The sequence below is a fragment of the Anoplopoma fimbria genome, chromosome 16 (assembly GCF_027596085.1).
Source record: "Anoplopoma fimbria isolate UVic2021 breed Golden Eagle Sablefish chromosome 16, Afim_UVic_2022, whole genome shotgun sequence".
Lineage (NCBI taxonomy): Eukaryota > Metazoa > Chordata > Actinopteri > Perciformes > Anoplopomatidae > Anoplopoma > Anoplopoma fimbria.
This window is the reverse complement of record NC_072464.1, coordinates 6774314-6787030: the sequence shown is the minus strand read 5'-3', so window position 1 is coordinate 6787030 and position 12717 is coordinate 6774314. Positions and strand designations below refer to the sequence as shown.

At 41.1% G+C, this 12717-nt stretch overlaps 1 protein-coding gene across 1 annotated transcript in view; it reads right to left on the bottom strand.

Moving 5' to 3' along the window:
* The window catches only part of tmeff2a (transmembrane protein with EGF-like and two follistatin-like domains 2a), a 105077-nt gene extending 93259 nt beyond the window's left edge, over nt 1-11818 (bottom strand). The window contains exon 1 of the mRNA XM_054615629.1: nt 11497-11818. Coding sequence (XP_054471604.1) covers nt 11497-11665 — 169 coding nt within the window. The 5' untranslated portion in view covers nt 11666-11818. The remainder of the gene's footprint in view (nt 1-11496) is intronic.
* Between the last annotated feature and the right edge of the window lie 899 nt (nt 11819-12717).

The following is a 12717-nucleotide window of genomic DNA, read 5'->3' as shown; positions in this document are numbered from 1 at the left end:
AAATGACTCCAACAAAGCATCCTGAATCAAATCAAACAGTCACATGGGCATGAGACTAGACGGAGCTCGGGGCTATCAGTCTACCTGAACTGATTGCTTACAACAACAAAAAACAAAAAAACATGTACATGCAGGCTTTTGCATTTCAAAGTACATGGGTGTACATCACATGACATCCAGCTGTCATAGAGCAGAAAATATGATTGTTATAGCATTGTGATATATCCTTGTGGGTACCTATATACCTAACATTATCATCTAATTAATTTCAAGTTAAAAAAGCAAAGGTTTTACTCCATTTGCCATAGATGTAAATTCTAATTACTGATGAGAAAGTTAAACTCATTATGATAAGATACTGAACATATTGGCACAGGCCACAGTGGTGCTAATTTATGAGGAGCAAAACATTTCCAGTATAATTATTTTTCATCAAACCCTATGACTTCACTTGTTGGGGGGGGGGGGGGGGGGTACTAATGATGATAACACGAATGGGTCTGATTACACCATGTTTTGGAATGCTGTGTAGTAAAACAAATATATATATAATATATATATATATATATATACTCAGCTTGTTTATACTGCTTATTTATTTAGAGGGCTTACTGTAAAAATCATTATTATGCATCTAAAATCTGCTTCATCAGCTTTAAGAGACACTAGAGCCTGACTGATATTCCAGTTATATAGGCTTATCACAGATATGCAAAACAGAATTACAGGGCATTCATGAATGAACGGCTCTGATGTTGGTAGTTAATCCTTATTTTTTCTCAAGCTGAGATTGACATATTGTTTTTCTATGTTTTGTTTAGTATTTATAGTATTTGATTTCCAGTAAAGTTTAGGATCATCTTTGATAACAATATTACTGTTTCATTTGAAGCATTCTTGCCTTTTGATGAATGTGTAGATGAAAGAAATATAAGATATGTAATAATCACAAGTGAATATTGCTGTTGGCCTTGAAAGTTCACGGTCAAGCTCTTGTCATCACCTTTGGATCAAGGGTGCATGAGGGGCAAAGAAACAGACGGATTTACTTTAAGCTAAATTTCTTTAAAATGACATAATATAGCTGTTACTATATCCATCCATCTTCCGTAACCGCTTATCCAGTTAAGGGTCGCAGGGGTGCTGGAGCCGATCCCAGCTGTCAATGGGCGAAGGCAGGGTACACCCTGGACAGGTCGCCAGCCTATCACAGGGCAGACAACCACTCACGCTCACATTCACACCTACGGGCAATTTCAGAGTCATCAATTAACCTTAGCTGCATGTCTTTGGACTGTGGGAGGAAGCCGGAGAACCCGGAGAGAACCCACGCTGACACGGGGAGAACATGCAAACTCCACACAGAAGGTTGTCTAGCCCGGGAATTGAACCCGGGCCCCTCTTGCTGTGAGGCGACAGTGCTAACCACTACACCACCGTGCAGCCTGTTACTATATGCAGGTCATATTTTAATGTAGCATTAAATATGAGAAATGTTGTAATTTAACAAGTGCATGAAGTCCTGAATGCGTGGTATAGTTGGAATGTTAAGCAGAAGATCTAAAAAGATACTTATCTTTGACGTTCAACTATGAACAATGTGCGGCTTGTCCCATTATTTGTCTCAGTTCCTGCTCTGTAGCTACGCATGCAACAAATTTTTACCCATGTAAGTTAAATGAAGGGAATATGAATTGAAAATGCTTAGGTACGAAGATCTCTTAAAAGTAGTATAACTAACTTTCAGGTTATTTTGATTAACTTTATTTAAACAGGCAACTTCCGTATGAACAAAAATCTCTTATAATCCCCTGCAGTCCAATGTTTGTTTCAAAGATGATTCATAATTTCTGATAATTGCATTCAAAAGACAGTTACAATGCCATCTACATCAGCAAAAACGCAAGAAAAAACACAAGAAAAGAAATGCTGTATGAGTAATAATCACCATTTCATTAAAAAGGGCTTTGAAACCTCCTTCAAAGTTTAAATCTCCAGGTGCTATTGATACAAAACCTCCCAAGCATTGTAATCTAATAAAAAAAGTTTAATTTAACTCGAAATGAACCCCAATGACGTGGCAGAAAGCAGCCAGGTTTCATCCCCCCAAAAAGTTCCCAATGTCCTCAGCTCTGGACTCTTTATCATCGACATTATGAGCCGGAGATTTTATTTTCTGTTCATAGACATAGCCTTATTATAATGGACACTTATACTCAGCACATTCCGTCACCCAACTGTAATAATTGATGCCCTTTCCACTTCTAAAAGCCCTCCTTGGCATGGAACAACCTATCAGGCAATGATACCCCCTGGAAGAGAGGCCCAATGTTCAAAGGGAACCTGCTATTCGCCAGGGTCCTGAATGACCATAAAGTGCAAGCTCTCTGTGCAAATATACAATCATCGAGCCAAGAACAGTGACATGAGAGGTCTCGACGGTTGGAGAGCGTGGATGGAACAAAGCCCCGAGACGGAAAGAGGGCCATACTGTACGAGGCAATCTGGAAAGCCACAAAACAAAATTGGCACCTCGGCAACTGGCATGGTGCTACCCACTGGAGAGAGGCATTGTTATGAGGACAATCCTACTACTGGCCAGGTGTACATAAATGACTGGAAAATATCAGATCCTTTACACACCATCTGGTAGACTCTTTGTAAAATGGGAAATGTTTTGTTGTGTGTGAAATTCCTCCAAGCAACTAATTTGATAGTTTGATATTTTAGCTTTTGTTTTTCAGGGATCAGCTGGACAGCAGGCTATGAAAAACGATAAATAAAAGGAAAAAGAGAGAATGCGGCTTCCTCCTCATGCCATTAAACTGTCTTCTTTATCAAGAAACAGATGTGCAGCTTGGACATCGGCAGGAGCCAGTGAGCAAGAAGAACACATGTATCACTGGTGAACAACAACTTAGAGGGGATTCATTACCAATGGAGTCATCCTCATGAGCAACAGTGCAATCGAGACTTATAAATAAAGGAGACTTTTTCTACACTAGAATTACAAAGAAAACGATTTCTGTGAACTGTTTACAAGAAGCAAATGACGCACCAGCTTTTGTTATGGATGTCAAGCCTCTGAATGAAACAAGTAGAAAACATAATAGAATAAATGTCCCAGATGATCACCCCTCAGAAGCATCAGGGCCAACAGGGTTTAGGCTTCAAGGAAAAGTCAGCACAAATCTCAATTAGTTGTATGACAATGATTGCCTTAAAGCAGGTGCAAATATAGATTTACAGTACTGGTACAACCTGAATGGCAATTTCTCATACTTGTCAGTTAAGGGCTTAGGGAATGCAATATTCTGAAAAAATGTTGTACCTGTCACAGTAATAAATTACGTTAAATCACCCCAACATACAAGTTAGTTTTCATCATCCTAGGGACATTGTCTTTTACCCATGAAACTAATTTAGTCATTGCTACAATCCCTTTTCAGATTCTCTCAAGTGGCAGCTGTTTTGAATTCTGCAATCCGAGTGCATATGTTTGGAAAACATCAACATCGCTATTTACAAGATTTGTGGTGAAAATGCAATTTCTTCATGGCATCAAAGCATTAACATATGTCATATGCTAAAATAAAGGGAGATTGTTCTAGGGAGGGAGACTTATTGTGTTTGTAATAGCTCAAAGCAATGGTTAAATCCAAACATGACAATTGTTTTTTCTTTCAAAAGAGAAATGTCCACATTTACTACTTAAGCTTCTAGGTTTGTCCAACACAAATCGTTTTCTTTGTTGAGCATGTAAAGATACCAACCCTGACAGCACTGCACACCTGTCAAGTGTAACATCAACATCCGCAGCATTTGACAAAGTAAAGCATTTACTGTTATTGTTCTGTCTCCTTGGGATCCATTTCTGAGCTGAAATTCAGTTCTGACAACTACAGATTGCCTGTCGAGAAACCAGAAAAATATGAAGTGCCTGTGTAGTAAAAGTATAGAAATCAGAAGAGTGACAGTAAGTGTTCACTTTCCTTCCAACGCTTGGGCTTGGAGCTCCAAAACTTTAACTAATGACTAAACAACATCCTTTTGATAAGAATTATCTTTAAAGATGAGCATTTCCACTGTGCTTCCAAGTGTTTTGATGGAAACAAGCTTTGGAAGTACTGAATATCAAAGAGGACTTGATAAGTCAATGAATCTTTATTCGATTGTTTAAAATGATGTGAAAAGCTGCACACTGTCATAATCGCTAATAACTAAACTCTGATTCAAAATCATCGGCTTTAGGAGCAACTTTTTGGCAGTGCTGCCAGATTGGGATAGTTTCCGCCAAATTGGATGGCAGCCAGAGTTCATTCATGTGTGGGAAAGCAATGTAGTATGTAGGCCTTGCTTTCTTTTCTTTTACTACACAGGCACTTTATATTTTTCTGGTTTTATCGACAGGCAATCTGTAGTTGTGAAATGTGGAAAAATATATATGTATAGGCTCCACTTCAGTGACATTTTTGTAAGCTAGTATTCCACCTCAAAACAGAGAAACTGGACAATGCGTCACACATAAGGGTTTTAGGAGCTAAGGGTTAGCAACCAAGCTAAATCGAACAATAATTCTAATCCTAGCTGTCACACTAATAAAGTGCAAAATATGTAGCCAATCCATACGCACATGACGGAACAGATTCTTATAAGCCTTTTATGGGACCATGATAAGGCAAGAATTAGAAGAAATAACGGAAGGTGGAGGAGAACCAGTGGAGAAGTAGGCAGGTGTCTTGGTGAAAGCCTGACGTGTTAGCTAACTATACTTAACATGTTAGCTAAAGATGCCTAACACGCTAGCTGTTGATACCCAAAGCTGTGACATTTTACATCACAATGTTGTTAAGTTTGCTATCACATATCAGGCAGTACCAAAACAAGTAGTCTATTAGTACTACTGTTATTTAAACCAGCAAGAGTAGTGACCGACAATGTTAATTAACATGCAAGAAGCAGCTAGCTAGTTACAGTAAGAAGATTCTCACCAATACAAGACTCTACACTACTTTTATGGTGTGTACCGCAAGGGACAGAAAGAGACAAAGAAGAGAAAGAGACCGACTCAGTCTCAGATTTGGCCATGGGCAAAAGCTAGCATCATTTCTTGTCTGTTAGGGCAACCTGTGGACTCGATTTTCCTGACAGGCTGGATTTTGTGCAGCCTGAACAAATACATTTTTGCCATGATTAAAGAAAAAAAACGAAGTAAACATTTAGTACTCAGCAGAAAAATCTGTAATGCTACATAGAAGTAGCCCTTTAGTAATTTTTGTTACGTTAAAATGAAATGAAACAGACTCTTGTCCTTCAGATAATTGTAACAATTTATATGATATTCATAATATGCTGTCGTGTGGTACAAGGTGTGATGTTACTTGGTTTTTTGTTCATCTTTGGTACGTTACCTGGACTTTTTGCCCTTGCATGATTCCAGCTATTGCATTTTTTAAAAATGAAAAGTATACCGATTTGAATTAAATCTGTCTCTCTAATACCGCCTAACGTCTTCCACACAATGTTAATGGGTGCTGGTTGATGCAGGGTTCTGTGCACAGCCCAAGTTGCAGATGTCAGAGGCCTGGAAAACTTACACTTCCTGCTCATGCCCTACCGTTCCAGGAGGAGATTACAGTGAGCTGAATAATTAACGAAAACAAGCTGGCAAACATCAAATATTGAAAAGGTAATGTTTATATGCTAACGATTAAGATGGCAAGCCAAGCACTTACTTGTCTAAAAGAGAGAGCTTGTCAGCCAAATGCATCTCCTCCTACCTACCTGGAATTTCACAACACTAAGAAGAACGAGGAGTCCTTCCCACCCTGTTTTAAGCATTGTTCTGATCAATAATTAAGTAGACTAAATTAATAATGAAGGCTGAACAACCACAGCGGTGAGACATCCTTTCCTGACCTCTCTAATGCTCGACGGCCTTTTTTTTTCTAAAACTTTGCAACAGGTTTTCAAATGTTTGCCTTGGAGAGAGTTATAGTTTAGCCCTCATCGTGTTATTATAAAAGCACAATAACTCAAAGCACTTAGAAAAAACAAATAGTAATCAGAACGGTTACTTAAATTACAGCAAGTCTGAAAATGAAGCATTTTCAGGTAAACAACTCCCTCAAGCAGGCGGTTGCTAATTAGTAACTTTTGATTAGACCTCCCTTTCAATGCCATGTCTTATTCTATTACACAGCTTTCTGCTGCTGTTTCCTCTCAGAGGTGTGGACCTACATGCAAGGGAGGCACTTTTGACCTCCGTGTTGACAAATCTTGGAGGCAGATGGCCGATTCTCCCCAGACTACTGGTAATTCACTCCACTTGATGAGATTTACAGGGGGCTTTGCATATTCTGCACTCATCCCTGTCACTTCAACTATCAAAGCATCCTGTGGCCTTTCAGAGTGAACAATAGCAGGAGGGTTCAGTGAAGAAGGGATTGTGGCTGCAGCTCGAGAATTTTTCCAAAGGTTATGTTAGTTATATCATGGGGTAAATACGTTTTGGTTTGACTTTCATGCAGTACCGCCAATACAATACCTCAATTTATGCAGCTATTCCAATTGTGATTATACATTTTTTTATGAATTGGACTGGTACTTAGGGAGGCATTCAGCAAGAGATGCATATTAATATTCTCCTCCTCAACTTGTTTTTGATATGGATGAACAAAAATTAAAAAAAAAGACATGAGCTGATTTTTGGCCAAAGTCTGCAAGTGCACCTATTAAAGATAACACAGCTTTAGCTCATTTAACTAAACTGATACAAGCCAAAAATGATAGGCAAACTGCCACCCATGGGTTGACTGTGATAATTAAACAACATTTGAATACAAAGTCAACTGTGCTGGAATTAAATAAAACTGTCCAATTTGTTTGAAAAGAGTTGGCTTTCTTCATCTTCATTTGCATATATAGTAACCGGTACACCTCTGCATTTAACCCATCCTGGTATAAGGAGCAGTTAGTCCCGGGGTCCCATTTTGGGGGTTTCCTTGCTCAAGGGCACCTTGACAGTGCTCAAGGCGGCAAACTTGCACCTCTTCAGCTACCAGTCCACACTCCATACTTGGTCTATGCTGGATCTTGAACCCTTCAGTTCCCAAGCCCCTGCAGACTAAACTTCAGCCCCCCTCAATTAATGTAGCACCAGGTAAATTACAATGGTAACAATACCTCCCTTACCACAATGCTAGTTTATTAAGACCAACTGAATACAATTGTTCAGCACATGACAATTTGCCTCTCATTCACCCATTCACACACACTAAACATAAAAAAAGTAATGCCCTGTAATCCGCATATATCCCACAAAATCAATTTGTACCTATCAACGTAATAGTTAAGCAGGAAGTATTACGAGCATAGGAAAAAAATGGGGTGGAAGGGTCTGTGCTAAAAGTTACTTTAGTAACGCCACTAACGTTATTTTAACCCTAACCACCATCTTTTTCAAAACATAAGTCTTCCTGTGAAGACAGAAGTTATATTTGAAAAGGCCGTATGCATGTAATCTCTGTGATAGATTCTGCATTCACATCTATTTAGAATATGTAGGCACCGGCACCATCTGAAGCGTTCTAGTTTACGTTTGTAGTCCGAGTAGTAGTGAGTCATCACATTCGAGTTTACTTTGGTTGAATGCAAGTAAACAGTACGTGTGTAGAGCAAAAGAGGCGGAATACATTTGCTAAAATGCATTTTGGGAATCCAATGGCTATCGTCTGATGATGATTTATATTTTATTGGTTAAAAATTTGCTTTTAAACTGGTATCTTGTGAAACAATCCGGTCGTACACTTTGTGTCTCAACTCCAACTCTGAGCTTGCATCTCAAGTTCCTAATCTGACTGTCAACCATGAGCGGCAAACGTCAAAATCTCAGGAAAGGAAGTCTTGACTGTCCGCTGGCTAAACCTGACACTGGAAATAAAGCCACTTGCCCCCAGAGAAGGCACAAACAATGGAGAATAGCTTTTCGTAGGATATCGTACAAACCTTATGTGAGGAAACAATGTCAGGAGCCATTTGGGGGTTCAGTCACAGAACAACTATGTGAGAATTAAGGCCAAGTTACCCCCCCAGGGTTGATTTTTCTGTATTCAAATTTGCATTCAATAGCCTGAAAGGTAGCATATCTTACTTGTTAATGTATGATGTAGCAGGAAGTATGAAGGTATGAGATAACCCTTTCATGTTTACAAATAATTTGAACAATGCACCATCCGTGATAAAATAAAATCTGCCTTTTTCACACTGGTCCCAAAAGAAAAAGCACAGGTGTTACTGATTATCTGGTCACTAAGTGTCTGTTAGTATCCCGGTAACGAAATGACAGTATGCCAGCATGCACAACACCGAAAACTGAAGCAGCTAAATGGAATTCAGCCCTCACTTATTTCATTATTTACCCCTGCGACGTGTCAAATCATAATCAACCTAATCATGAGCTATTGTTTTCTTTAAACTGAAAGTAAACCAAAAGAAGATGCAGAATATTCTCAAATTAACACTTTTACTTCAACACTTTAACACTTTTTCATATAATATCACTCCCTTAAAATGGCTGGCGACAAAAGAATTTCACATTTCTGTAATCCTTTTGAAGCCTAAGTTTTACTTTGACACGCCCCTGGTTTTGAAGGTTCCCTATTCACAAACATTCTTTTCTGTTACAGTTTCAATAATATATGTCTCCTTTAGCCAACACATTCTCACGCCCATTTTGTCAAACACCCATTTTTGATCACTGGCTCCAGCGTCAGTTTTGGACGCAGGGACGGTTTGTCAGTTTCCACTTGTTACATAGAGTTTTCTTTAAATAAACCTACGTCTTCACAGGAAGTTAGGTTTACTCAACAAAACCACTTAGTTAGGTTAAGGAAAAGAGCAAGTAGAAGTTGACAAGTGACAAAAGAGTCATGTGACTAGCAACACGCTTGAGTCACATGATTAATTAAATTAGAGTTAGTTAGAGCATGTTGGGTCGCTATTAGACACCAAGTGACACTGAGTTGGGAGTGAGACCGGGTATGTAGATTAGGCCTAGTGCATCTTTACACACTACATGTCTCCCAATGATGCACCGGGTTCACCACAGGCATCACAAGACCAAGTCTATCTCTGCACTCACAATAGAACAAAGATGTGTCAAGATCATTTTGGGATCCTCTGTTCTGCCTGAGAGAAGCCTTCAATGGCAGTTGTTCATGGCCGTCCACAGATGCAAACCAAACAGAATGACAATCTTTGTCAAACCAAGTCCCCCCCCCGTCCCCGTCCCCGTCCCCGTCCCACTGTTTTATTCAACGGAACAGAATCTCATTCAGCACTGGTTCAACGGCAGCACTGCTGTATCTGGTACCCCATTCCCATTCCCATCACACTTCTGCCCATAATTGTCTGTGTCTTCGCACTGAGGTGACACTGAAATCGTCACCAAACTGTTTTTTTCAGCCTGCCTCATTCTCCCCTGAGCAGCACACGCAGTGCTGTTGTTACAGTGCATGATATGCAGGAAGGGAGTGGATAATTAAGCCCCTGTGCAATTACTGCCTGTTTTTTTTTTTTTATTATTGTGATCATTAGTGAAAAGGGCTTTATCTTTTTCACGCTGGATCACGTGTCACTTGTTCCGTCCTACTAATTCTAATTGATGCTGGGTGCAAGAGTGTATGCCATATTCTCAGTAGACTATATATGCACTTAAGCTTCCTCAAGGCGTGTTGGGTAAAAGCCTTGAAACACATCTGAGAGTGTGTCAGGAAGTAGGGAGGTGGGCAAGTGTGCATTTGGACAGGATGTGTACCATTAACGGTCGTCACGAGCAAATCATCACCACCATCAACAGCGGCGCAAAAATGATCCTCCAATATAAAACAATACATATAAAAGGAGAATCTGAAGGGTGAACCACTGCTAAGGAACATATTTACAAAAAAAAGAAGAGCTAATTCATTCAACTCCAAAGCTTCATTTTTAAAGAATTGAAACATCAAAGATGCTTACAATGATGACAGCAATCTCCAAAATGTTACAAATCACCATCATAACAAGAATATTTGTCGTTTGTGTTTTAATTATGCATATGTTAATCAGCCTAATATCATGATCCATTTAAAAAAAACTTTGATATCCAAATGAGGTCCATATATATATATATATATATATATATATATATATATATACCTTCTGACAGGGAATTGTATTTGACTGTAAATGTATACAATATTTCAAATCTCCTGACAGCTATCCTGTCAAAGAATATTCCTATGATGTGAGATATTTATCATGGAAATGTTTCCCTCCTCCCTTTATATTAACATCACTGTATTCGGGCTGCAAACGGCGGTGTTTCCGCATTGATGTGTGACTGTTATGAGCTATAATATCAATACTGCTACTGCCCATGAGTGTGTGGAATCGGCTCGGAGCTATTTTAAGGGTTCAGACTTGGACAGGCGACAGGGGAAATATATGGCGGCACAGTCGGCTGATTTACAAAAGGCAGGCGAGGCGCTGTGCTCTGCAGCCCGGCCCGCTTCTTCTTCTTCTTCTTCTTCTTCTTCTTCTTTCTTTTTTTCTTTCTTTTCTTATTTTTTTTTTTATCGCTTTGGGCAAACCGACGAGAGAAAAAAACAAGTTTACAGCTCGGTGGCCCATAAAAAGGAAATACTGCATTTATATTTAAAGTAAACACTTGAGGAAGAGGTGCCAAAATACGCCAATCGAACTAGATTCCTCATTTATTTGGGGCGATTTATTCCAGAATTTGGGGGGATTAAACTCACACTGATCCAAAAAAACATGTATATTTAAGTTACACGGCGTCTACCTCAAGTGGCCGATTTTGAGTTAATGCGACTATTTGTATCATATTACTTACAGTGTTGATATTATTATTATTATTATTATTATTATTATTATTATTAGAATGGCGTCGCGTTATTCTGGCGACCGTTCTCTCTGCTCTATTTCCCGTTAAAATGATGCATCTGTATTCACTTCGCCTCGGATCCACTTCACTGATCCCTTTCTTCCCTCCTGCCAGGTGATTTTAATTCTGTCATGATCGACGCTGAATGCCTCGTTGTCATGCTCCGAGACAAAACTCTATACAAGACTAAACGCACATCAAGCAACCCCCCCCACCACCACCACCACCACCACCTCCCCACCCCCCACATCCCCAAAAAAGAACTCTGCATCCTCTCATCGCGGGGCTTTGCGGTGTTAAGAATATGCAGCTATATGATGCTTTTTTTTTTTTTTTTAAAAATCCTATCCTCCCAACCCCGGTGTATTTGCCGGATGCACACGTAAAGCCACAATAATAAGAGCGAGTCCTCTGCTAAACTTTCACCCGGTCCTCTGTAGTAGTAATAACAATGCTTGCTGCTTTACCGGTCCGAGCGACGCTGTCACTCGGGACGGCTGCACATCTCGATAAAGCACAAACTCTTTGCCTCCAATGAAGTGGACTCTCACCGGAGCAGTTCCAGCCGGTCGGCGTCTGGCAGTCGCTGAGGGAGGACGGGAAGGCGCGCAGCTGCTCCACAGGTAAAGTGGCGAAGAACGAGACGAGAGTGATCCTGAGCCAGCCTCCCGCCGTACCGCCCCACTGGCGCAGCCGTCGGGGCGCCACGGAGGGACCCATCTCTCACTGGCCCCGACAGCACGGGCGAGGCGGGGAAGAGACGCAGACTCGCACCGGCAACTCCGATCCCGGCAGCTTCAGCGGGGCGCCTAGAGACCGACGGCGGACCATTTTCCGTGCGAGACCGTGCGCCCCATGTAGCAGTGCCCCCGGTTGTCGTCTGGCCAAATTGGGGGGGGGGGGGGGGGGTTCCGCCCGATCCAAGGGGAAAGGCTGCCGCAATAAGAGCAGGACCTGGTGGTGGTGGTGGTGGTGGGAGGGGGGGAGTGGGGGTGGAGGTAAACTGCCGAGGGGTTTGGTGAGCGATGGTGAGCGAGGTAGTGTGAGGGATGGAGCCGGGTGGAAAAAGTTAGCCAGGCGGGCAAGGCGACTCGCGAGAAGGGGAAGATGCTCGAGGATGAAGGAGAAGGGGAGGAAAGATGAGAAAGGAGATAAAAAAAAAAAAAAAAAAAATTTAAAAAAAAAGAAGGGGGGGGGGTGGTGGGGTAGGGGTGATAAGAAAGGAGGTTTTTAAAAAAAAAAAAAAAAAAAAAAAAACTGTAAAAGCGAGAGGATGGAGCCAGAGTATCCCACGGACAGAGGTTTTGGAGACGACGACGACGACGAAGTGCGTGATAGTATCCACGGGTGAAACGAGCAGCTCTCCTACACGAGCGGGAGCGGTCCTCCCGTTTACTTTGTAGGCTATGTGCGGTGCGTTCAGAGTCGCAGCGAGTTGGTGTTTCTCTCTCTCTCTCTCTCTCTCTCTCTCTGTATGTGTGTGTGTCCCCCTCTCTCTCTCTCTCTCCCTCACCAGCAGCTGGTTCCTACAGTGGTTATGATCACGTGGACTATGATGCGAAGAAGGGAGGGGGTGCTCCTCCAGTAATAATTGGAATATCTTACTGGTGGAGTAGGCAAAAGAGAGGGAGATAGAAAGAGAGAGATAGGGGGGGAAATAGGGGAAAAGAAAGAAAAAAAAAAAAAAAGGCAGAGTGCTCCAGGTGTAGTCCTATCAGCTGGTGGTGCCTACACCAACGATAGGCCTAAAAGGAAGGCATTGCCTTTATAAT